We start from the raw sequence: 26,547 nt of genomic DNA on the forward strand, positions 1-26,547 counted from the left end.
GATATTTTATAAAATGTTGAAATAATCTTTAATGGTGAGCATTCAAAATTGTGGAAAACCCAAGCCTACAACTGACATATCTAAATTGTCTGATTGAATATATCTAAAATTGATAAAGACTAGAACAAAACAATGAAAATTTTGAGTACACCATTCTAGTGTCATTATGCTATGCTTACTCAGTTATCTATAATTAAAATTTTTAGTACAGGCAAAAGTTTATCATAATATCATTAAAATTTTTTAGAGTAAGAAAATTATTTACACAAGTGTGGTAAGTTATATAATATTAATTAATCTTAGACAAATAGAGTCAAACCTCTTCATTCTATTCATTCCACTATTATGGAAAGACCAGAATAATAAACTCTTTTGTTGAACTGAAGTATTTTTTATCCCCAAATCCAGTGTTTTCTTTATTCTGTCATGCTGCTTCATATTACATAAATTTCTAGAGAAAACAATCATTGTATATTATTGTCATATAATTTTTATGTTCCATTTTCCATTTAAAGGCAACTGTGTGGCACTGACCTATAGTTAGGAAGACCTGAGTTAAAATACTGCTTCACTTGACACTTGACAACAAAGCCCATCACTAGTGCTCTCTTTTAAGGGGGCAGCTTCAAGCACTTAGTAGCTGTGTGACTTTTGGCAAGTCACTTAACCTCTGTTTGTATTAATCCACTGGCAAACCACTCCAGTATCTTTGCCTAGAAAACCTAATGGACAATATTGGTATTTTTATTGTCCATGTGATCACAGAGTTGGGTATTGCTGCAAGATTACATTTTCATGTAACAGATAACTTCAGTAGGTTTAGTAGAATTGGATTCTAGCTGAAGTTCTGATACTTAATATTTTTCCATCAAATAGCTGTTATCCTTCCCAACACCAATCATTTTACAAAAAAGTATTTATTAAAAAAAAAATCACCAAATCTACAAGTTGCCTGTTAAAGCAAATTAATAGCAGTATGGTACAGAAGAAGAAACCTTTCCTTGAATTTAGTATGCTTATCTTCACTGGCATTTATTTTTAGTTAAAAAGGGCGTAGATTGACACTTTCATTTTCTAAGACTTGTAGATTATGATTGGTGTTTCTAACATATTTTAGATGAACAAAACAATATAGAGGTCCTGTAGATACTGTTATAATGCAATTTAACTAGAAGTAGTTCATCAAAATTTAAATAAATATTTGGAATTGAAAGCAGAGTAGGGTTGACCACCTACTGTATACATTTTAGTAGGTGTTCATTTAGGAATATGCTTTGTCCGAAATGGTCACTGAGGTCCCTTCAATTCTAAATTTTGTGGTTCAACCTTGCTAAAACTATTTGGGTCTACTTATGTCAAATCATATGCTTGAAAGCTAATAAACAGTAAAAGACTGATATATTATTATTACATGTTATTAGTATTATGGTCTCTGTTCTCAGAAATTTCTCTTTAACCTTTAAAAAGAAATTTATACTACTCTTGTTTGTAAGAAAATTATACTTTATCAAATACATGAACTACAATGCCTTTAGGCTTTTAAGGGGTGGCTGGAAAGAAAATTAAATCTTTTAGATTTTTATAAATCTTTGTGTTCTTCAACTTTGATGAATGGAAATGTTTTTAAAGGAAATTTAGAATTGACAAAAGTGAGATGTTAAAGCTATCTTTATGAAAATATAATTGTATTTTTTCATTGACTAATGTTGTTCTGTCTTATTCACAGTAACTACAGTACTGAATGGAAGTGGCTTGTAGACAGAGCTAGAGTTGGCAGCCGCTGGACGTGGCTTCAGGCCCAGATTTCAGAGCTAGAATACAAAATCCAACAACTAACGGACATTCACAGACAGATACGTGCCACCAAGGTATTGTCTATATGCTCATAAATGGACACTTAAATGATTAATCTTTTATTTATACAAAGAATAGCTCATAGAAAAATAAAAATGTAATGCTGTTGAGGAATTTTATAAAAATGAACATTTTAGTTGCTTTTCTAAACTCATGTTGTCATATTAATGTAAATTTAAATTCTTTGTAAATTTTTTTCCTAAAGAAGTTTCTCTTACCCTTTCTAAATTATTCCTTGCTTCTTCAGTTGGTTTTTGTTTAGTTGAATCAATAAATATTTTAATGTTATTCTTAAATAACTACTTGATTATTTAGTTTTGAAAGTTATTTGTGGAAATTTTTGCTGAATATATTTTACTAAACTTGGTCCTGATATTTTTTTCCCCAGCAAAATATGCCAGTTTAAAAAACAATCAATTTAAAAAATACACTTTGATATACTATTTTCAGAATTGAAGTTAGAAAAAAATGTTAATTTTTAAATTTTAAAAACTGAGAGTCTCCTTGACAACAAAACACTTCCATCTGGATATTCAGCTGGCACCTCAAAATTTAAAAGCCTATTGGCATTGTTTGTGGTTTTTATATATCTTAAATGTATTATTTCCTTGGTCAAAGTCAACATGCCAATTATTTTTAATCTTTCCCTTCTAAATATGTTCCTCCTTATGATGCTCCATTTCTGTTTTTGCAGTGAATTTTCCTCAATAGAATTCTTGGAATAATCTTGTATTTTATTTCATCTCACCTTGTATTCCAATAGTTATTAAGTCTCCACATATTTATCAAATCTCTGCCTCTTCTTGCTTTCTCACTGCCAGTACATGAACATAGACTCCCCGAACCACCTTCCTACATTCCAGGCTCCTGGAAGTTAGTTCTTCTTTATCTATTCCTCCCTCCCTCTCCATTCTACCTGTACACGTATCTTTATCTAGTCTTGTCATTCCTCTGTTCAGAATTTTCAGTGGCACTCAAGTGTTTGAGTACCAACCTCAAGTGTATCCTATTCTTAAAAAGCTTCACTTAACCCTTCTGTCTCTCAGAAGTGATTGCTCTGTCTTTCCTTTCTCTCATTGCCAAAATTGTAGGAAAAAAATCATCTCTGCTAACAAGTTCTACTTCTTTACTGCCCCTATCACTTCTAAGTTCCTTGCAGTTAAATCCATTGGTCTCTTAGCTCTTATTCTATTGACATTGTTAACTACTGTTAACAGATAAATTTTTCTTTACCATTTATTTCTGTGAAAGTACATCCTGTACTTCTCCTTTGACCTGTCTGATCCTTTTTTCCTAAGTGTCACTTAAGTAGTTAAGTGGATTGAGCACCAGATCTGGAGTCAGGAAGACTCAGCTTCCTGAGTTCAAATCTGACTTCAGACACATACAAGTTGTGTGACCCCCTGTGTGTCACTTAACCCTGTTTGCCTTAGTTTTCTTATCTGTAAAATTAGGATAATAACAGTGCCTACCTCCCAAGGTTGTTGTGAAGATTGTAAGAACCAAACACCTTACCAAAAGCTCAGAACTGCCATTGGTGAAACAGGTGCACACATGGCACATGGAATCATGACCTTTTATCTCCTGTCTAGAAATACAAGACCCTCCATATCCCCAATTGTCTAAGTGTTGCATTGGTTAAAGGCCCATCTGAAGTACCCAGTTCTCTCCCCATGTGGGTTCAAATTCCTTACCAAACTTCTTCTTCCCCACAGTTTCATAGCCAGGCCCTTGAAATGTTTTAACACCGATGTGTTAGACTGGTGCCAATTCATTCCCTAATTCACCCATCCTTCCTGCTAGAAGTCTATCCACTTCTATCCTTCACTTACAGAACCATTAGTACAATTTAGACCCTCATTACCTGTTGTCTTGTTCACTGACCCCATGATCTTTTCTACTTCATCTTCTATGTGGATACCTTTAGACCTGATTTTACCAATCCCCTTTTCTAAAGCATTCAGTGACTTTCCATGCACCCTTGTTAGTTTGAATTTAAAGCCCTGACAATCTCTAATTCTGCTGCTTCCTATCAGTCAAGACTTAGACTCCTAGCAGGACTGTACTGTGAAATTGAACTCTCCTGCCTCCATGCATTGAACGTGCTGTTTCCCTTGCTTGGAGTGTACTTCAACATCATTTCTGCCTCAAAATAGCTTTGCCCACTCTGGGGTTACTTCCCACTGAAGTTCCCAGTTAGCAAAAGGGAACTGACCCAGTTTTGCATGTTTGTTGTTTCTCCCCGGCCTTTGAGGGCTCAGTGCTTTACATGTAGAAGGCATTTAATTTCTCTGGTCTTAAAATTGACTTATTTGTAAAATAGTAATTAAAAAGTTGTATTAATGGCATTGTTTTGAAGAATTTACAGATTTTTAGGTAATATATGTGTGTGAATTTTATTAATTGACTATTGATTATTTCTGAAATATAGACTGCAATTTCCCTCTCCTGTGCTTTTGCTCATGCTGTTTTTTGCCCCTTCATCTTGGGTATTAAAAATCCATCTAACCCACATGCCATGTTCTTTTTGAAACATTCCCAGATTCCCAGATAATGACTTTGAAGCAGGACTCTATTCAGATAGAGAGTGGCCAGCAGAAATTTGATGGTTGCTACCCATTTCTCTCTGTTTTAAGCATGAAATTCCCAGCCTTCAGTGTGGAGCTGTTAGCCTTCAAAACAATAATTCATTAAGCATTTAATAAGTGTATAGCATGTGCCAGACATTTTGTCCAATATACCTGTTTTCAAGAAGCTCATAGTCTGATGTGAGCAACACATGCAAAAGACATGTACAACCCATCTATCTTCTCTCTCTCTCTCTCTCTCTCTCTCTCTCTCTCTCTCTCTCTCTCTCTTTCTCTCTCTCTCTCATCTTTTTTGCTAATAAATTAGAGATAGTGGACAAAAACTTCTTCCAGAGAGATTTTAGCTGAGTCTTGAGGGAAGCCAGGAAAGTCAGTAAATGGAGAGAGGGAGGGAAAGAATTCCAGGAATGGAAGATAGTCAGTGAAAATGTTTAGATTTAGGAGATAGAGTGTCTTGTGTAAGGAAAAGCAATGAGGACAGTATCTCTGGATTTCAGAGTATGTGGAAGGGAGTAAATTGTAAGAAGTCTAGGAAGGTAGGAAGGGGCCAGATTATGAAGGACTTGAAAAGCAAAACATAGGATTTTATCTTTAATCCTGGAGGTGATAAGGCAGCCACCAGAGTTTATTGAACAGGGGGAGTGATATGGTTAGATCTGCATTTTATTGAAATTAATTTAATAACTGAGTGATGGATGAACTATAGTGGGGAGAGATTTGAGGCAGTTAGATCAACATTCAGGCTGTTGCAATAACCTGGGCATGAAGGAATGAGAACCAGTTTCTGGTTAGCCTGTAGAAATAGATTTTTACCTATATAGTGCATAAAATATAGCTAAACTATGTGTTTTCTCAGAACTTTGTCATCATCAGGGGTCTTAGAAGAAGGCCTACTAAAACAGAAGACCTGGGAATAGTTCTGTTAGGTGGTCTTAAAAGAAAAGTAGTTCTGTTTGGTGGTCTTAAAAGAAAAAAAAGAAAGAAGGAAGGAAAGGAAGAGTTGGAGGAAAAGGGGAGAGAGAGTAGGGAAATTTTTCTTATATAATGAAGGTGTACCAGGAGGGAAGGAAAGATTGGAGGTGAGGGAACGCTTGAATCTCACCTTCATCTGAACCAGTCAAAGGAAGGAAGAATAGTTTCTCTCTCTCTCTCTCTCTCTCTCTCTCTCTCTCTCTCTCTCTCTCTCTCTTTCTCTCTCTCTCTCACACACACACACACACACACACACACACACACACACACACGAATACAGAAATACATACACTTCAACAGGGAAACTGAAGGGAAAGACAACTATCACCAAGAAGAGGTAACAAAAAGAACATATTAAGGCAGGGATTCAAGTTCATTGCTCATAGGTAAGCGGAACTAATATAATAAAAATTAGAATACTGTTCAAACTAATTTATTCAGTGCTTTACTAACCAAGCTACCAAAAGATCACTTTATAGAACTAGGAAAAAATAAATAAAATTCATATGGAAGAACAAAAAAATGAAGAATCTCAAGGAAAATAATGAAAAAAGGGGTAAGGAAAGGGGCCTGGAAGTAGTAGATTTATAAGTATTAATCATCAGAAAAATTGTCACTTATCATTAGAAATCATTAGTGGAATAGTTAATAGAAGCAAATGAGCTTTAACAGGAACCTAATATTTGAAATCTCAAGGATCCCAGGATAAGACATTTTTTGAGAAAAAACTGTTGGGGAGATCTGGAAAGCATTCTGATCAAAATTAGGAAAAAAATCAGCAGCTTACACCATATACCAATACAATAGCTAGCCTTTATCTCACTCTTTAGGATTTACAAAGCTGTGTGTGTGTGTGTGTGTGTGTGTGTGTGTGTGTGTGTGCGTGCATGCACATGCATGCACATATGTAAACTCATTTAATCATCACAATAACACTGGAAAGTGGATGCTGTTGTTATTCCCATTTCACAGATGAAGAAATTGAAGCACAGAAAGTTTAACTGACTTGCCCAGAGTCATAAATAGCAGCATATGACAGGCTTGAAATTCAGATCTTCCTGATTTTAAGTCCTACATTTGATTCACTCTATCACTTAAGTTACCTCTAGATAAACTTCAAATGTATAACTCACTTAGACATAAAGAACAACATAAATTAGAGGAGCATGAAAGAAATTTCCTGCCAGATCTATGTGTAGGGGAAGAGTTTGTGATCAAACAAGGGACAGAGTGAATCATATAAGATAAAGTGGACAATTTTGAGAAATTTCCTGCCAGATCTATGTGTAGGGGATGCGTTTGGGGCAGAGAGAATCATATAAGATAAAGTAGACAATTGTGATTGCATAAAATATGAATCTTTGCACAAATAAAACCAATGGACCTAAAAGTAGAAGAGAAAATATATAAAAGAAAAAATGTTGGTAACAAATTTCCCTGATATGTTTCATTTCTAAGATACATAGGAAACTGAGTTCTGAAAGGATATGAATATGTAGTTTTCAGAGGGAAAAAAATCTGAACTATAAGTAGGCATATAAAAATGCTCTAAATTATTAATAATTAGAGAAATTAAAATTAAAACAGTTCTGAAGTCCTACTTCATATCCATCAGATGTACTGTTTGTAGAGATAAGAACTGGTCTAGTCATTCTGGAAAACAATTTGGAACTATCCCAAAGCTACAAAACAGCACATACTCTTTGAACTTATAATACTAGGTATATGTCTTCAAAGAGATAAAAGAAAAAGGAGGAAAAATCCATATATTTATAACAACTTTTTTGTGCTGGCAAAGATTCAGAAACTTAATGGTTGCTCCTTCAATTGGGGAATAACCAGATAATTTATAGTATATGAATATGATAAAATATTGGTGTGTTTTAAGAAATGATGGAAGGGATTGAATTCAGAGAAGGGAAAGACTCATATGAAGTGATATAGTGAAGTGAGTAGAACAAATTATTTTATAAAATAACAATATTGTAGACAAACAACTTAGAAAAACTTAGAAACTGTAATGAACCCAAAGACTGCCATGATTCTAGAGGACTAGAAGGTGAATAAACTCAGAGTGAAGATTAAAACTTTTTGTTTGCTTTGATATAACCAATGTGAAAAATTTTTTGAGTATGCATGTGTCTAATTTTTCACTGGGAAAAGATAAAAAGGGAAGTGGGAGAGAAATTGGATTTTTTCATTGAAAAATAATTTAATTTTTTAAAACTTGCTGAACTTTATAAAAACAATAACAAAATAATTATATAGCTAAACTATATAGTAATAACCATAGTATAAAAGTTGACCATCATGTATAACTTTGCTTTTATTGTAATATAAGTCCCCAAGGAGAACCCAAGGGTTTTATAAAACCAGATATGGTAATCATTGATCTGATAAGAAAAAGATAAAAAAAAGGCATATGACCAAGTTTCATGAACTTGCAAAAGACTTATGTTAAGAACAAACATGATGAGTTAATCAAGGCATTTCAAAAGACAAATATTTTAGGACAAGTAAAATAAAATTTTGCTTGTGTAGCAGTCAGTTAACCTGGAAGTTCACTGCTATCTTCTTCCATAAAAAAAAAATTACATCACAACAACTCAGAGAGAGCACACTAGGCTGAATATATCATTTTCTTTATTTGGTATGATGTCAGTGTTTTAGCACACTTAAGGCTATGTAAGTAGGGTCACTAATGAGTAGCTAACTGCCTTATGCAACCAAAAAAAAGTAATATGGGAAATATTGCTTAGCACTTGGGGAGAATTCCTAGGGGTTGAGCATAGTTCTTAAAATCTGTACAAGTATGTGCAGTCCTTCTGCATAAGGCAGTTAGATCTTTTAGATCTAATTTTTCTCATAAAGTAGAAAATGCTAGATGATTTCTAAGGTACCTGAAAATGCTAAAATGAGTTCTTTAAAACCTCATAAAATATGACAAAAGCAGAAGGTAGAAACAAATTTTAAACTTGAGTGTTTTGGTAATCTTGATATGATGGTATATTATTCATGAGAATACCTGTTTTGTTTTTATGATCACCTGCCAATTATATTGAAACTAAGAACTTCTTTGTTTACTTGTTAGTTAATATCACACTTCCATTTTAATTCATGTTTTCTTAATAATAATAAATAAAAAAGACAGATGTAAAATCTTTGTAATTACTTTTATTCTGAAATTTGATGTCATTTTCTTTCCTTGTAGTTCCCCGATGGAAGTTACATCTTAAATTACTAGTCATTTATTTCAATAGAACTGTACTCCAAGGAAATCTATAGCCCTGGTGATTTGCTTACTGTAAAAGATGAATTGATTGTATTATCAGAAGTCAGACAAGGGACAGACAGTGCAATGTTCTAGGTTTAACTGAATTAAGACTGTGCATAGCTTTTAACTGTGAATTGAATTTGTAGACTGGTTTGTAATTTTTTAGTTTGCGGTACTTTTTTTCCTTTTAAGGGCACCTGCTAATCATAAATTATCATTCTTTTTAAAGGAAACAAAATAATAAGAACTTATTTGGATGGCTAAAATTAAAATTAATTTGCAAGTGATCAAGATCTGAGTTTCCTAGTTTCCTACCCTATTCGGTACAATTTGTAGTCATCAATGTACATTAAGTTTCACCTCCAGAAATTTTATCATGCCTCCAATACTCCTTATCTTATATGTTAGAATAAATTGTTGTATTATGTTAACATTTGTATTGAAATAAATTTTAACTATTTGGTGACAAAAAACATGTATCTCAATTTCTTTTGTGTAGTTCAGATATTTTTTGCAACTTTTTAAAAAAAAGCATTATGTTCTTTTTTTCTGCAAAATGCTAGACAGTTGCTTATCTAGGTTTTTATATTCCTTCTCCAGAATGATATCTTTGATAGTTGCTATGTTGTTTACTTTAAAATTAGTCAATACTCTTTATTGATTTTTTTATACTTCTCCATAAGTTTTTGTTTTTTACTTTTAAGTGATGGCTTTATTTAATTGTGCTACCTCATATCAAGATCTCTTGCAGAAGACAAAGAGAAATTCTAGAAAAATAATAATAGCTTTATATAGCTCTTAAAGGCTTGCAAAGTGTTTAACAAACGTTATCTCATTTTCTCACAACAACCCACAAAGTAAGTACCAGTATCATTTTTATTCCTATTTTACAAATGAGGAAATGGAGGATGAGAGAGGTTAAATGATTTTAAATGATTTACCCAGGGTCATACAGCTAATAAGTGTCTAAGGCTAGATTTAAGCTTAGGTGTTCCTGATTCAAGTTCCAGTACTCATTATCTAAACAAAAATATCCCTTGATATATTTAGCTTAATGTGAAGGTAAATTTTGGAATGGAGAGGAAAGAGGCTTATGAAAATGTTGTTTTCTCACAAAGAAATGAAAAGAATCACTGATATATTTGTATTACATATATACACATAAGTATATATGTATGTATGTGTGTATATCTGCACATATATTCCAAAGATTCTTATGTGTATATTAGTTACTGTCTTTAAGAATTGTGGTTTAAGAAGGTGATGGAGATTGGTCATATAAAATATCAAATTCAAAAACATGAAATTGCATTTTGACAGAAGTGATTTTAGAATTCTCTATCTCCATATATATTAGATCATTGACTTGATAGAACATAGGTCAAAATCAGTAGCACATTAGAAGAGATAATAGAGTGAGATGTATGCTATATCTATAACATACAATTTTATAGTTTAATAAAACACAATCAACCTTGAGAAATGGGAAGTGGATAAGATCATTGCTTCTAATTCACCTTTTATTTCATTGAGAAATTTTTCTGATTTTAAAAGTTATTATAGAAAAGGGACCTAAAGAATCCAGAAATTACATAAACCAATAAATAATTGATTTTTGTCAAGCATAGAAACCTGATAAATAATGGCATCACATCTTTAAAGTGCCAGCTTATTTGCCAACCACCTCAGGAGGATATGACAGGCATTATTTCCTTACAGAAGTAAGAAACAGACCTACAAAGGTTTGACAGGAAGAACTAACCATAAGCTAAATCATCAGAGCAGTAGAGGACACTGGGATTGCAGCATATATTTATATATGTGAAAAATTATCAGAACTGCAGACATTTGTATTGTGATCACTTTTCATCATTAAGAATAAATTGTCATCTTAGAAAATAAAGCACTAGATAGATGAGGCAGTGATAATGGCATTTTTAAAGATGAACTTAGGAAGAAGAATTAGGCTTGACAAGATCCATCCAAAAGTATGCTACAAACAGCATAATATTACAACATGACAGTATGTCTTGATCATGACTCAAAAAGACAATTATTGGAAAAATATTATAAGCAATTATGAGAATCCCCAAAGGTTAACCTAAAGATGTCAGTAATTACTGATGCACTTTCTCATCTCTAGGCCAGCTTTCTCATTTTATGGAAATGGACTATCTGTGCAAGCATCAAAGCTGGCTTTGATGAAAGCATGGGAAAAGTCCAAATAGGTTTTCATAAGTGATTTTCTTTAATTGATCCCTTTTCACAATCATATAACTTGTCAGAAAAATGCAGAAGATATAACATCTTCCTTTGGCTACTTGTTGATTTTTTTAATCAACTTGACTTAGAAGAAAATGCAACATGAAGGTTGTTCTCAAGAAACATGGCTTCTGGGCGGCTAGGTGGCGCAGTGGATAGAGCACCAGCCTTGGAGTTAGGAATACCTGGGTTCAAATCTGACCTCAGATATTTAATAATTACCTAGCCATGTGGGTCAAGCCACTTAACCCCATTGTCTTGAAAAAAAAATCTAAAAAATAATGGCTTCTACACAGAAATCAGATAAGATTTTGTGAAAATAATTATTCAGTGGCCCATTGATTATTGCTCTCAGTCTTCCAGGGCATAAAGCAGGACTATATGCATACTACAATACATGAGTAAACAGTGTCATAGAGTTCTTAATGCAGACTCCAATAGAATACAATCTCTCCAGCTAATGTTTAGATGCTCCCAATATGTCTACTTTTGCATGACATACAAGGCTTCCTGTTTAAAGGATAATTTTATACCTTAGTTCATTTGATCCTTACAGCCCCATGAGAGGGAACTGTTTTTCACTTCTACACATGAGCAAAGGGAAACTCGGGTTATTGACTTATTAGCCACCCAGTCAGCAAATGTTCATGAGGGTTTGAACTGAGGTCTTTCCTGACTAGAAAGCCAGCACCATTGACCATTATAACATCAGAGATAATGGATGAAAAGTACCTTAGGGTTCTTTCCTCACTTCTCAGTGAAATAATTGGTGTACATTTAACTAATTTTACAGATGAAAAATACCTTAGAGCTCTTTCTCCTCCCTTCTCAGTGAAATAAGAGGTGTAAGTTAACCAATTTTACAGTTGAGGAAACAGTCTGCATAATGTTATTTGATTTAAACAGCTAGTATTTCAAAGGCAGGATTCAAAACCAGTTCTCACTATTTTTCTTACTATATCAGATTATGACATTTTAATATTTTTGAATTATTTTATCAAACTATGTTGTCTATATATCTCAGACAAGCTTTTCATTTGAACATTGATCTAATATTAGATTTTGGTAAATTAATATCAAACTGAATGATATTTAGGGAATTTAGTAGTACTTTAAATCAACCCAAACCTGCTCTCTACTATACAAACCTACCTTTTTTAGTAACTTCAAATTATCAAAGATGAATATAACAAGAAAAGAAAATGAGCTGGTCCCATAATAAGAGTGAGGGGGTAATAATATTGGAATGGTGACCTGAAAGCTAAATTGATACTCCAGAAACATTCAGAGAAGTAATGAAAATCTTCTGGTGTATTATGAGGAACACAAAGGGAGAATTTACAGAAAACCATGGACAGGAATTGTAGAAGATAAGAAGGTATGTGAGATGGCCCAATATGTGAAAGAAGTGGTTCTGATCCATCTAAGTAATGGTATTAACCCACCACAGTGATTTATTTGACAGTACTCTGTTCTTGTGAAGCAGTATACGAATGCAAATGTCTTCTGCCTATTAAAAAGAATCCCCTTAACCATCCAACCATTTGAATGTCCTAGTCACCTAAACATTTGAATGGTTTGAATTAAATTCAGCCAGCATTTATTAAGCAATTATTACCTGCCACATGTTGCACATAGACAAAATTGAACTAGCCTCTGTGTCAAGGAACCTGAATTCTATTCAAGGACATGCAGTTATAAAATTTATTCCAGGTAAATTCCAGGTAGTTTGGGAGAAGAGGCATTATCAGGAAATATCCTCTAGAATGTAGTGTTTAAACTGAGCTTTAAAGGGAACAAGGGGAACATTCCAAGAGATAGAATTGAGAAGAGGAGGAGATATATATCAGACATGCAGGCAGGAGGTAGAATAATGAATGTGATGGACACTAGTCAGACAATTTGACTGGAGTGAAGAATAATTGAAGGAAAATAACTGTAGGTAGAGAGTTTGGAGTCAGATCATGAAAATTTATAAATGCCAAATGTGTTTATATTTGATCCTAGAGACAATAGGAACCATTGGAACTTATTGGGCAGGGGAGAGACAAGGTCACATTTGTGCTTTAGAAATATCACTTTGTCACTTTCTGTGAAGAATGGATGGGAGTAAGAGATATGATCAAGGCAATAAGAACAATTGAGAAGGTTGGACAGTAGTCTAGATTAGGGTTGTTCAACCTTTTAAACATTTTTATTGAAACAATAGACAATATATTTTTATTTGCCATTATAGTGAGAGCTCTGCAGCTACTAAAGTATAAATTCACAGGCAACAGCAAAAATTGCCCTGTGGGCCTGGCCTGGCCCACAGGCTGCATTTTGGACAGTCCTGATCTAGATGAAAGATGAGGACAACCCAAAAGAAGCCTAAGCTAGAGTGAGATCAATGTGCATAGAGAGAAGGTGATAAATTTGAGGGCTATGGAAATGGAATTAAGCAGAATCACCTGGGTGGTGCCCCATGCCTTTAATCCATTGCTCTCTGAAAGTCTGAGGTTAAAGCTAGTGGATTATTTGAATTTGGGAGTTGTAGTAACGCTAAAGCCAATCTACTTGGACACTGTTTAGCACCAATGTGGTGGGCCCCCCGCAATAGGAGACCACCAGGCTTTCTGATCAGTAGTGGTTTGGGTCAGGAGTGACCTCTACACTTCCAGCTGGACAAGATAAAGAGACCTAGATGTTAAAAATGAACACACACACACACACACACACACACACACACACACACACACACACAGCTGAAAAGATGTGATAATTGAGTGTAAAAAGTTGAGAACGACTCTTGAGGTTGTGAAATTAGGGACCTAAAAGGATGGTGCTCTCAATAGAAATATAACAATTCCAAAAAGGCATAAGTTTAGGGGAAAGACTATCAGTTCTATTTTGTACATGTTGAGTTTGAACTGCCTTTGGAATATATACACCAAAATATCTAATAGGCTTTGATGATATAAACCTGAAGCTCAAGAGAGGGGAAAAAGTTGAATGTATAGATATGGGAGTTATCTCTATAGAGAGAATACTTCAATTTATGGGAGCTGATGAGATCATCTAGAGAGAGAGAGAGAGAAAGAGAGAGAGAGAGAGAGAGAGAGAGAGAGTAGTGAGAAAAAGAAGAGGCCCCTTTATAGAACTATATCGACAGTTAGAGGGCAGGACATGGGTCATGATGCGGGAAGGAAGACTGAGGGTCTACTCATCAGGAGTAAGCAGAAAGAGAAAATATTATTATTTCCCCAGACAGGGGAGACTGCCTGGGGAGAGAAGGTGATGAGCAGCACCAAATGATGGAGAGAAGTTAAAGGTCTTTCAACCAATTAACATTAGGCACCTAATATGTACCAGGTATTATGCAAAGTACTTAGACCTTGGATTTGTCAATTAAGAGATAGTGGCTTTGGAAAGAGTAGTTTGTATAGTTAAGTGATGACAAAGAATCCATATTGCAAGAGGTCAAGCAATGAGAAGTCAGGATCATAGATCTGGAAATTAAAAGTATCTTTGATGTCATCTCATCCAAGTGCCTTATTTTTGCTCTTGAATTAATGTGCAAAGAGGTGAAGTGATTGGCCAAGGTCACAGAGAGCTGGGGTTCATCTCAGATCCTGCGATTTCAGGTTTGATATTCTTTTCTTTTTCAAGAAAGAATTTATTTATTTTGAGTTTTACAGGTTTTCCCCCTAAACTTGCTTCCCTCCCCCTCCCCCCCCCACAGAAGATAGCCACTCTTTACATTGTTTCCATGGTATACATTGATCTAAGCTGAATGTGATGAGAGAAAAATCATATCCTTAAGGAAGAAAACTAAAATATGAGAGATAGCAAAATTACACAAAAAGATAAGTTTTTTTTTTCTAAGTTAAAGGTAATAGTCTTTGGTCTTTGTTCAAAGTTCATAATTCTTTATCTGGATACAGATGGTATTCTCCATTGCAGACAGCCCCAAATTGTCCCTGATTGTTGCATTGATGGAATGAGCAAGTCCATCAAGGTTGCTCATCACCCCCATGTTGCTGGTGTACAGTGTTTTTCTGGTTCTGCTCATCTTACTCGGCATCAGTTCATGCAAATCCCTCCAGGCTTTCCAGAATCCCCATCCCTCCTAGTTTCTAATAGAACAATGGTGTTCCATGACATACATATACCACAGTTTGCTAAGCTATTCACCAATTGAAGGAAATTTACTTGGCAATCAGGATTCTTGATGTAGTCAGACATTCTTTGACAAGATAATTATTCAGTTTTCTTTTATCACATTTTGGTAGTCACTGGTGTGGGGAATGTTGGCAAGTCATGTGCCAAATGTCAGACTCAGTTTCCTCATTGGTAAAATGAGAGAATAGTATTATATCTTTAAAGTTACTTTCAATTCTAAGTTGAATATTTGTTGATTTATAAAACAATGAAAAAATTACACAAATGATTGTCTGATTTCTTTTTCATTACACATGCTTTAATACATTTCATGTTTTCAAAAACTTATGCTTCCTATTTTTTCACTTTCTATTGCTTCATTATTAAGAAGTATGCATTTATACGTAATTCTAAAAGTATTTGGAATAAATTTTATCATTAACTGAATTTTGTTTAATTGGTATTATTTAGGGAACAGTTGTCCTAGAAGAATGCCAACTTCCAAAAGACATTTTGAAGAAGCAGATACAATTGACAGACCAAGGAACTTTATTAAACACTACAGGGAATTCTCAGGAGAGACAAGATTCTTTACCAGAACAAGATTTTGAAATGTCACCAAGTAGCCCTACACTGCTTCTTCGAAACATAGAAAAACAGGTAAAGTGAAGTGGGAGTTGAATTTCATGTGGACTCAGTTTTTTATAGCTTTGAAAACATTTAAATGGACAACAATGCATTTTGTTTATGTGTGAATTATATTATTATAGTAATTATAATAATGGATCATTTATTATATCATGAATTTAGTGAAATTTCCATTTAGCATGTTACTATAATTCAGATGTCTATAAAACTAAAATATAGATAAATTAAAAAAACACAGTGTAGAAGTTCTTTCATACTAGAAATGATAATTCTATCACAGAGACTTTTTTCAGACAGTAGGCCATTTTCTGTTCCTTAATTATGCAAAACCTTTGCCATAAACTGAATTTTGCCAAAGCCATCTTTATTAAGTGAAATACTTGTGTGTAAATAAAAGATTAAAATGTACTCTTTCTAGGTCCTTTTGGGTCTGAACTTTCCCTTGTTATTTGGATTCTATGATTGGTAATTCTACGGATTTCATTTGAACTTAACTTTATCATGCTTAACTAATTTAGTCTTTTCCAAGTGATCCTGAAAGATATTTTCAAGTTTAGGTCTAGTTTGAATCAGAATATATCTAACACAGACCATAGGGATATAATGATTATTGATAGCCATCTGGGAAACTATTAAGGATTCATATCTGAATGTGTGATACTTTCCTGATATATCAGGTTATTATATCAACTTGTAGTTAAATTTAAAAAATATGTGGATAGCCCCATCTAATTATCTGTGCTAATAAAGAAAAGCATAGCACAGATAATCTGAAACTTCAGACGAACAATTCTATACAGAAACAGATGCCCAATTAACCAACACAAGTTCATAAAATTTATTTGAGTCAGTTTATTTTGAACTCTAAATACATGACAGCATGGTATAATAGAAAATTATCCTTGGCGTCAGGAAAATCCAAATTCAGTTATACCTCTAACAAAGACTGACTATATTACCCTGTATGACAGTCTATAAATGCCCCAGATAACTCTTTTAAGATTATAAATCACAACGAAGGAAATTATGTGCTTTGCTCAAAGAATTCCTTACCTTATTTCTATAGAAGAACTGTAGGTCCTTTAAAAAAGAGAAAGAAAGAAAGTACGTTGTCTTATCCAGTCTCCTTAAAATTGTGCTAATTTTTAGGAATTCCCTCAGAAATCTAAGCAATGATGTAATTAAACTACATTATTAAAATTATTCAGGAAGCAAACTAAAGTATAAGAGATAGCAAAATTACACAAAAAGATAACAGTTTTTAATCCTTGCAATTGGTGAATTATATGATATAGAAAGGAAGTAAAAGAAAAGGAAGAATTATAGTTCTTTGTTCTTTCAGAATCTGGAGATACTCATGTTCAGAGTTAGTCTTTGGCATTTTTCTCTTTCCCTTTATTTGTCCCTCTCATCTCCTTGTGCTACCCAGTCTCCTTATGATGCCCCAAATTTCTTCTGTTCTTAGATTTATCTCTACATGTGCCTTCCATTCTCTGAAAAATACTCCACCTTCCAAAATTGTCTATAGTAAGTCTTTTTCCCCCCATTTTTTCTGAATTGACATTCCAAGTTATATGTACAACTTCTCTCTGATAGGTAGTAGAAGAAAAGTAAGGTGATGAAACTTTCACCTATATATTTCCCCTTTAAAAATGATTGCTCAGGGACTAACAGGATTACCCAGTAGTTAGAACACTGGCCCTGGAGTCAGGTCTCAGGTATTTTAATACTTACTTAGCTGTATGACCTTGGGCAGGTCACTTAAATCCATTGTCCCACAACAAAACAAAAATCAAAAAGGTGATTCCTGGTGAACACAACTGAGGTTCAAATTCCACCTCCAATATTTTCTATCTGCCAGAACTTGAGAATGTCATTTGCCCTACTCAGATGGCTTTTGAAGTTCCTTTTAAACTTATGATCTTGTAACATTCTAAGATGGAATTTCAGGTAGTATATGGGTAGTTATTTCAGGCAATAAAGCCCTGTCTAGGTGACTGCAACTCTCCAAAATTACTTTAAAAAAAAATCTAGTTTCTTCATCAACTTCTGAATCCACACTCCAAAGCCACAACCTTATCCTGTAACTTTTCTTTTCTCTCTGCCTACTAAACTCAGCATTACTGAGTTCCTTGTGTGGTCCAAAGATCACATTTCAATTTTTTCCAGATTTCATTGTCTTTTGGAGGGACCTCATTGACTCTTAAAAGAGGAAGAGGAGGTATCAGGAATAAATGGTCGCTCAGGGAGCAGGAAGGTAACTGAATCATTCACTCATATCAGCGATCCAAATATTGTAATTTCATGAATTAGAGAGTTGCTTCCCTTGGCTAGATTTGCATGGATTGCTTGATGTTTAGGTTTTTTTAATTAGGCAGGCCACATGATAATGAAATCTTTGGACAGAGTAACCCATGAAAAAATTAACAATACTGAATGACTCCTAGTCTCTTTTCTCAGTTCAGTATCACCAATTGCCTGCTAAGGCATGTAATGTAGGACTATCAGACTTAATCTTTAAACCCACCCCCCTCTCTCCAGCTTCACTATTTGAGGGTACCACTATCCTGCCATTCATTTAAGTTTTGTAACTTTTTAATCATCATTGAGCTTTTACTCTCTTTCACCTCCTCCTAGTCTCCATGTTGAATCCATTTTTTCACCTGTTCTTTCTAACTCCATGATGTCTCTCCTGAATGTGTCATTCACCTGATAGCTGCACTGGTTCAGACCCTTCTCAGTCTTACCGGGTAACTTGTCATATTCTCCTAAATGGTCTCTCTGCCTTATCTATCTCCTTGGTCCTAAAGGGATATTCCCAGAGCATAGATCTGATGTTACCTCTGCTCAACAAGCTTCTCTACCTCCCTATGGCTTCTTTGTTTGGCATTACCTTCACTATCCAGGTCCAGTCTATGTTTCTAGATACACTGCACATGATTCACTTCATGTCCTCTCTGTTCTAGCCAAGCTGCTTCAGTTGTTAGACCAACTGTAGCATTCCCTTTGCTAAGGATGTCCCCTGGAGCTCTGCATTTTGAAACCCCTAGTATCATTTAAGGCTGAGCTTGGATCCTGTCCTCCTGCACAAGGCTCTCCCTGATCTTCTCAGTGGTTAGCATGCCCCTGATCTCAGGATTTCTTTGTATTTGTGTTATACATTTTTTATATTTACTTCTCTGTGTTCATGTTTCCCCTTACTCCATAAATGTATGAGATCCCCATGCAGTGACCAATGTTAATGGACAAACTCCTAGAGGATCTGGATCATATGAATATTGACATTCTTGCTATAAATTAAACCTAGATATTAAAGGTTGTAGCAGTTAAATGGAAAGATGGCTCCACAGATTCTCTTTGGAGAGACAAATGAGTCAGCAGAGTTTCTTTTATCAGATACTTAAAAGACAGAAAGCAATATCTTTTCATGGGAAACTTGATCATCTGTTGCAGTGCTCAGAATAAATATCTGCCAAAAGACTGCCACAACAATAATTTCAGCTCTACTGCATTAGCAGTTGCAAGGAAGAATTTATTAAAATCTTCCAAATTTAATACTTAATACTTGATAATTTAAATGAAAAGGACAGTGAAAAACATATTAAAAATATGGTCCAAGAGAAAGAAATGAGAAATACCAAAGAGTTAAAGATTTTATAAGACTCATCTGTATATATCATGAGTAGTTTCCTCAGTGTAAGAGCTTGGAAGTACTGAAAACTGAGCATTAAATAAAATCACAAAAAAATGAAATTGAGTATATTTTGGCAAATAAGAAACAACTGTTTACTTTTGATGGGAGAGTCTTTTCGAATTAAACTGTTTTTAAATCACCATTTTCTTAGAGAAAGATTAAAATAAAATCCCAGTGAGAAGAAAGAATAAAAAGGAGAAGATAATGGATGTTTTATTTTAACACAGTATCAGTGTCTGTGACCTGCATTGATAGAGTTGATTCATTTAGAAGTTTTATGTAAATGAAATCATCTTCATTACCATTTATGTGTTCATTGATGTCTCAAAATGAGATATAGATGGAAAAATGGATATCAGCATAAGCTCTCATCATTCCCTAAGCATTTGGCAAATGAAGAGACCAAAAGAAAAGAGGAACCCCTTTCATCCACAAATACTTGTACTTTTGCCAGGAGTGAGGGTAGGAGAGAAAGAGAGGGGAGGATTATGGACTTCTAGTAAAAAGTAGTATGCAGAATCTTATGGGCAAGGATGACAAAAGATTATGAACAAAACAATGTCATCTCCTTGGCACATTATTCTAAGAGCATTTAAGAATGAAATTAGAAAAATGACAGTGGAAGACATCTAGGGATATTTCTGTAGCAGTTTCTACCCCTTGCTTTGGATGGGAGCTACAGCATTTTGATTCTACATCATCATCATCATAGTGTTGAGGAAGTAAAACTGACACTTTAAAAAAAAAACACCCAAAGACAGAAAAAACCGGACTGCATTAAGCATACACAGAGGAAGTGCTTTCTTCCTACCGGAGAACCTAGTTTTCAGGTCTTTAAGAGACTGATTTTCAAAATATCTGAAAGGGAGGATTTCTCACCCCCCCACTTTACTCATATTTGTACATGTACATTTTGTCCATACGCACATTTCCTCCCCTTCCCTCTATAGACTTTTTTTTTTTTTTGCAAGGCGATGGGGTTAAGTGGCTTGCCCCAGGTCACACAGCTAGGTAATTATTAAGTGTCTGAGTCCAGATTTAAACTCAGGTACTCCTGACTCCAGGGCCAGTGTTCTGTTCACTGTGCCACCTAGCCGCACCCCCCCCCCCAATAGACTCTTAAATTAAATCTTTGAAGACAGGTACTGCTGTACTGGGATATTTGCATCCCAGGATTGATTCTGATGAACATCAAGCCTCAAAAGATTATAGATATTATCAAATTCATAATTCAAGAAGAAACTCCAACTCAACTTTCAGTTCCAGAAGAATGAATAAGAAAATGAAGGTCTATTGTCAAACTCCCTTGTGACTCTGAAAGCCTCAACTTAACTTTTTAATAATATATTTTTATTTATTTTAATTAATATATTATAATTACATTTTAATCTGGTTGGACTGTAATGGGCACCCAAGAAAGCATATGAGGGATTAATAGTCTGTAGCAGTGTGAATGAGGAGTTTGATAGAAAAGCAGCATAAAATAGACATCATAGAGGGACGTACAAGCAGACAAGGAGGTGTAGACTGGACAAAGGATAAATAAAAGCTCTATTGTACTATTGGAAAGACATTAGCCTACTGGTGGACCTCTCATAAAGAATTTGCAGGGGAAGATAAACAAGTGTCACAAGGGATGAAAAGGTGTAGACAGGAATATGTTCCACTAAAGAAAATGTCCATATTCCAAAGATCAGGAATTGTACTATTGTTGTTTTTGCCAAGAAACAAACTCTTGCTTTGAATTTTTGTTTACCACAGCGGATGAATGCTCCTTTCCCTCTTTGATGATTCAAACACAGAACATTGTCCTTGCATAATCGTAGCATAAATTTTTATCACAGAATTTAGAATTGGAAGGATCTCCATAGCCATCTGGTCCAACCTGTGCCCCAAAGGAATTCTCAGTGTAAGATACCATATGGGCTGCCATCTAGACTCTATTTAGAAACCTTAATGGTGAGGGAGAGGGGAAATGTTCAGGGAAACCTATTCTACTTTGGAAAACTCCTAATATCAAACCCAAATTTACCCTTTTGCAGTTTCCATTCACTGTTCTTGGTTTTTCCCTTTGGGACTAAATAAGACAAATCTACTTCCTTTTGTATATAACAGCCCACTCATTTTCAACAAAATGGCTATTAAAAATAATCCAATTCATATAATTGAGATGTGAATTAAATAATATATAGAATGCTTTGCCAACTTGAAATCCCTCCATAAATATTATTTTATTTTATTTCTGTTAATTTTATTTGCTTTCTCTGAACATTGATTGGCAGGAGGAAACAGCAAAGAAGCATCCTAAATGTTGGAGAAACATGTAGTTAATAGCAAGTCATCAATATGCTAATTATCTAGAGATGATTGTATATAAAATATTATATACACAAGACACAAATTACCTAATCATAATTTTAAAATATATCAAATAAAAATATTATTCAGAGATCACTGTGGGCTTTAAAGACAGCCAGGTGTATTGTATAATAGGACACTGAACTTGGAATCAGGAAGACCTAGTTTCAAATCCTAAATTTAGACACTTACTGGATATGTTTACCCTGGAAAAGTCACTTAATCTCCTGTGATATACTTTGTTCATTTGTAAAATGAGAGTATTGAACTCAGTGGCCTCTAAGGACCCTCTTGGCTCTGCTTCTATAATCTTGTTATCACACTTATTCTCTATAGGGTAGGAATTGTTTTAATTTTGTCACTGTTTGTCTAGTTCTTAGCCTCAGTGTCATATCTTATATATCCTAGGCACCTAATAAGTTATTATGCAAAATTTGGCAAATTCCAGTGAGTGGGTCAGGAAATCCTATGATTTAGTTTAACTGATTTTTATTGGAAAATGTTATTTTAAAATACGTATATATTTTCAGTTATATGTAAACATTCATTTTTGTAAAGTTTTTTTCCCTTCCACCCATCCCTCTCCCTACCCTGGGATAGCAAGCAATCTGATATAGGTAACATGTACAATAATGTTACACATATTTTCGTATTAGTCATGCTGTTGTAGAGGAATAAGAACAAAAGAGAAAAACCCCAAGAAGGAAAAAAACAAAATGCTTTGATCTGCATTCACATTCTATATTTCCTTCTCTGGATGTGGATGGCATTTTCCATTGCAAGTTTTTTAAAATTGTCTTTGGGCCTTGTATTGTTGAGAAGTGCTAAATCCTTCATAGTTGATCATCTCACAGTATTACTGTTGAAGTGTACGATGTTCTCCTGGTTCTTCTCACTTCACTCAGTATCAGTACACATAAGTCTTTACAGGTTTTTCTGAGCATCATTTCTTACAAAACGATAATATTCCATTACATTCATATACCACATCTTGTTCAGCAATTCCCCAATTGATGGGTATTTCCCTCAATTTCTAATTCTTTGCCACCACAAAAAATGCTGCTATGAATATTTTTGTACAAGTGGGTATTTTATAAATATTTACCTTCTCTTTTAAGAATTTTTTTACCACATATGCATATGTATATCTTATCTTAGCATATCTTAGTTTTTCAGAATAAAATTGGAAGTTTTTACTCATTTTTTCTGAAGTGTTCTCAAAATATGAAATTCTTATTGATTATTGATTCACTGTTGAATAAAGTATAAAAATTGAGTTATAGTTTTTTGGTTTGTATGTTTGTCTGTACTTAAAATACTTTACTTAAAATTATTTATTTCTTGAGTTAACTGTTAAAAAACAAAAAGAAAACCTGAACAGAGGAGGATTTGTATTATTGAAGGGAGTTTTTCACATCTATGAGTTAATAGAACCATAAAATTATCAAGGCATATTCTGTTCAAGACAGGACAGAGAGTTTTATCAGCATTATTACTGTAGAAGAAAATTTATTAGGTGAAACTATCTTGGAGCCAAGATGGCAACAAGAAGGGATCGAGTCCTAGGAGCTCTCTGATAAAACTCATAAGCTAAGGACTCTAACTAAACTTTTGAGAGACAGAACCCACAAAGGGACCCAGTGAGGCAGTTCTCCTACTCAAGGTAACCTGGAAAAGAGCAGAAAGGCTCTGCTCCCCCGGGGTCGGAGGGGCAGCCTGCCAGAGCCAAAGAACTTCAGCCTCCCGGAGGCAGCCCTAGGGCACTGGGAGCCACGGCTCACATCAGCGGGGGAGTCTCCTGAGCTGCACCTCGAGGAGCACTGGCACAAAGTGGGGGAACAGCGGGGGACCTCTGCCAGAGCAAGCACATGGAGCCCAGCCCTCAGGGCACACAGCAAGCAGCTTGGTCTTTCTGTGGCAGCCCAGACCTGGAAACAGAAGCAGGCGGAGCTGGTAAGCAGGAGCCCCAGGGCATAAGCCCATTGAGCTGAGGGAGGGGAGTGAAGAGAGAGAAACTGCCGAGCTTTGTCCTCTGCCTCTGGAACAGGACTCTGGGGCTCTGAACACATTCAGATCCTGATCCCAGTCTAGGCCCCCCCATAGAACAACAGGGCCCCCCCACCTCAGTCCCGTGGCAGAGGGGGTCGCTTATGGTCATTCACAGACCAGGAGGGAGGACAGAGCCTCACACACTGAGACCCTTGTGGGAGTGTCCCAAAAGCTCAGGAAGCACCCCAAAACCAGGCCCAGACTGGGAAAATGAGCAAGCAGAGAAATAAGAGGAAGACTATTGAGAAATATTTTGCAAATCCAAGAAGGATCAAAATACTCAGTCTGAAGATGAGGAAGCACACGCTCCTGCATCTAAAGACTCCAAGAAAAAACAGAAATTGGGCTCAGGCTATGACAGAGCTCAAAAAAGACTTTGAAAATCAAATGAGGGAGTTGGAAGAAAAACTGGGAAAAGAAAGGAGAGAGATGCAGGAAAAACATGAAAATGAAGTCAGCAGCTTAGTCAAGGAAATCCAAAAAATAAAACAGTTCAAAAAAGTTATTGAGGAGAAGAATGCTTTAAAAAGCAAAATTGGCCAGATGGAAAAAGAGATAAGAAAACTCTCTGAGGAGAACAAATCCTTCAGACAAAGAATAGAATTCAGGGAGATTGATGAATTTACCAGAAATCAGGAATCAATACTTTAAAACCAAAAAAATGAAAAATTAGAAGAAAATGTGAAATATCTCATTGAAAAAACAACTGATATGGAAAACAGACTTAGGAAAGATAATTTAAAAATTATTGGAATACCTGAAAGTCATGATCAGGAAAAGAGCCTTGACATCATTTTCAAAGAATTACTACAGGAAAATTGCCCTGATGTTCTAGAAGCAGAGGGCAAAATAGAAATGGAGAGAATCCACCCATCCCCCCAAGAAAGAGATCCCAAAAAACCAATCCCTAGGAATATTATAACCAAGTTCCAGAACTCCCAAGTCAAAGAGAAAATATTACAAGCAGCCAGAAGGACACAGTTCAAATATCGTGGAGCTGCAGTCAGGATCACACAGGACTTAGCAGCAACTACATTGGAAGATCATAGGGCTTGGAATACAATATATCGGAAGGCAAAAGAACTTAGAATGCAGCCAAGAATGAACTACCCAGCAAGGCTGAATGTCCTCTTCCAGGGAAAAAGATGGACTTTCAATGAACCAGGGGAATTTCAAAGGTTCCTTATGGAATGGCCAGAGCTGAACAGAAGGTTTGATCTTCAGATACAGGACTCAGGTGAAGCATGGAGATTGGAGGAGAGGGGGGAAATATGAGGGACTTAATGAGGATGAACTGCATGTATAGAAAAATGATACTGATAATATTCATATGAACCTTCTCAGTTAATAGAGCAGGTAGAGGGAGCTTTTATAGTTGAAGCACAGGAGAAAGTTGAATTCGAAGATAAAATATGGTGTAAAAATAGAGTCAATAGGAAAAAAAGGGGAAATGGAATGGGAGAAAGGAAAAGGAGAGGGGGGAATAGTCCAAGATATTTCACATAATAAGATTTTTTTTATTACAATGAGCTATTGCAATGATATCGAAGGGGGGAGGCAAGGGGGAATAAGGGAACCTTTGCTCTCATCAGAGATGGCTAGGAGAGGAAACAGCAAATATACTCAATGGGGTATAGACATCTGGAGTAAAAAGGAGAGGGAGGGACAGGGGGAAGGGGTGGGGATATGAATAAAAGGAGGAGAGGATGGACCATGGGGGGAGAGTGGTCAAATATAACACATTTTCTTTTTTACTTCTTGCAAGGGGCTGGGATTGGAAGGCCTGCCCAGGACCATAGGGCCAGGTGGATTCTGGGCCTAAGGGGTGGTATGGGGGCTCAGGGCCTCTTGGCCCCAGGACCAGGGATTTGTCTGCTGCGCCACTCAGTGACACTATGGCAGAGTCAGAGTGAAAGGAGAGAGAAAATATAGTACATGGTAATGGAGAAATAAGAAAGGAGGGAGTTGTGATCAGCAATGGCAACGTTGGATGGAAGTAACTTTTGTGATGGACTTATCATAAAGAATGTTATCTACCCGTGACAGAGTTGTTGGTGTTGGAACAAAGACTGAAGCACATTTTTTGTTATTATTTGGGGGAGGGTGCAAGGCAAGTGGGGCTGGGTGGCCTGCCTGGGGCCACATAGCAGGGTGATCTTTGGGTGTCTGGGGCCGGATTTGGACCCAGGTGTTCCTGGCTCAAGGGCCAATGCTCTGTCTGCCACCTAGCCATCCCTACTATTATTACTATTTTATTTTATTTTGGGTCTTTTTTTTCTTCTTTTTGGTTTTTGCAGGGCAGTGGGGATCGGGTGGCTTGCATGTCACATGGCTGGGTGATTGTTGGGTTTAACGAGGCTGGATATGGACTCGGGTGCTCGTGGCTCCAGGGCTGGTGCTTCGTCCATTGAGCCACCTGGCTGTACCTACAATTATTACTATTTTTTTTTTAATTTTAATTTTTTTTTCTCCCCTTTACTTTTTTCGCCCAAGCAAGTCTATCTCTATTCATGGGGGGAGGGGTATTTTGTTTACTTGTAAACAAGAATATTTTATTAATGTAAAAAAACCATTTGTACAAAATAAAAAAATAAAAAAGAAACTATCTTGTGTTTGAATTTTTATTATTTCCTTATTCATTCCTATGATTTTTGTCTTTAGTGACTGATGTAGAAAATTACGACTGTTGAGATTGAAAGCTGCTATTT

General features: G+C 35.4%; 1 protein-coding gene across 5 annotated transcripts in view; it reads left to right on the forward strand.

The window, feature by feature from the left end:
• The window catches only part of KANSL1L (KAT8 regulatory NSL complex subunit 1 like), a 149,719-nt gene that overhangs the window by 42,082 nt on the left and 81,090 nt on the right, over positions 1-26,547 (forward strand). For all 5 annotated transcript variants that reach the window (XM_074191467.1, XM_074191465.1, XM_074191466.1 and 2 more), the window contains exons 3-4: positions 1,727-1,868; positions 15,562-15,750. In XM_074191467.1, the coding sequence (XP_074047568.1) occupies positions 1,727-1,868; positions 15,562-15,750 (331 nt within the window). The remainder of the gene's footprint in view (positions 1-1,726; positions 1,869-15,561; positions 15,751-26,547) is intronic.

Source organism: Macrotis lagotis, chromosome 6 (assembly GCF_037893015.1).
Source record: "Macrotis lagotis isolate mMagLag1 chromosome 6, bilby.v1.9.chrom.fasta, whole genome shotgun sequence".
NCBI classification, from domain to species: domain Eukaryota; kingdom Metazoa; phylum Chordata; class Mammalia; order Peramelemorphia; family Peramelidae; genus Macrotis; species Macrotis lagotis.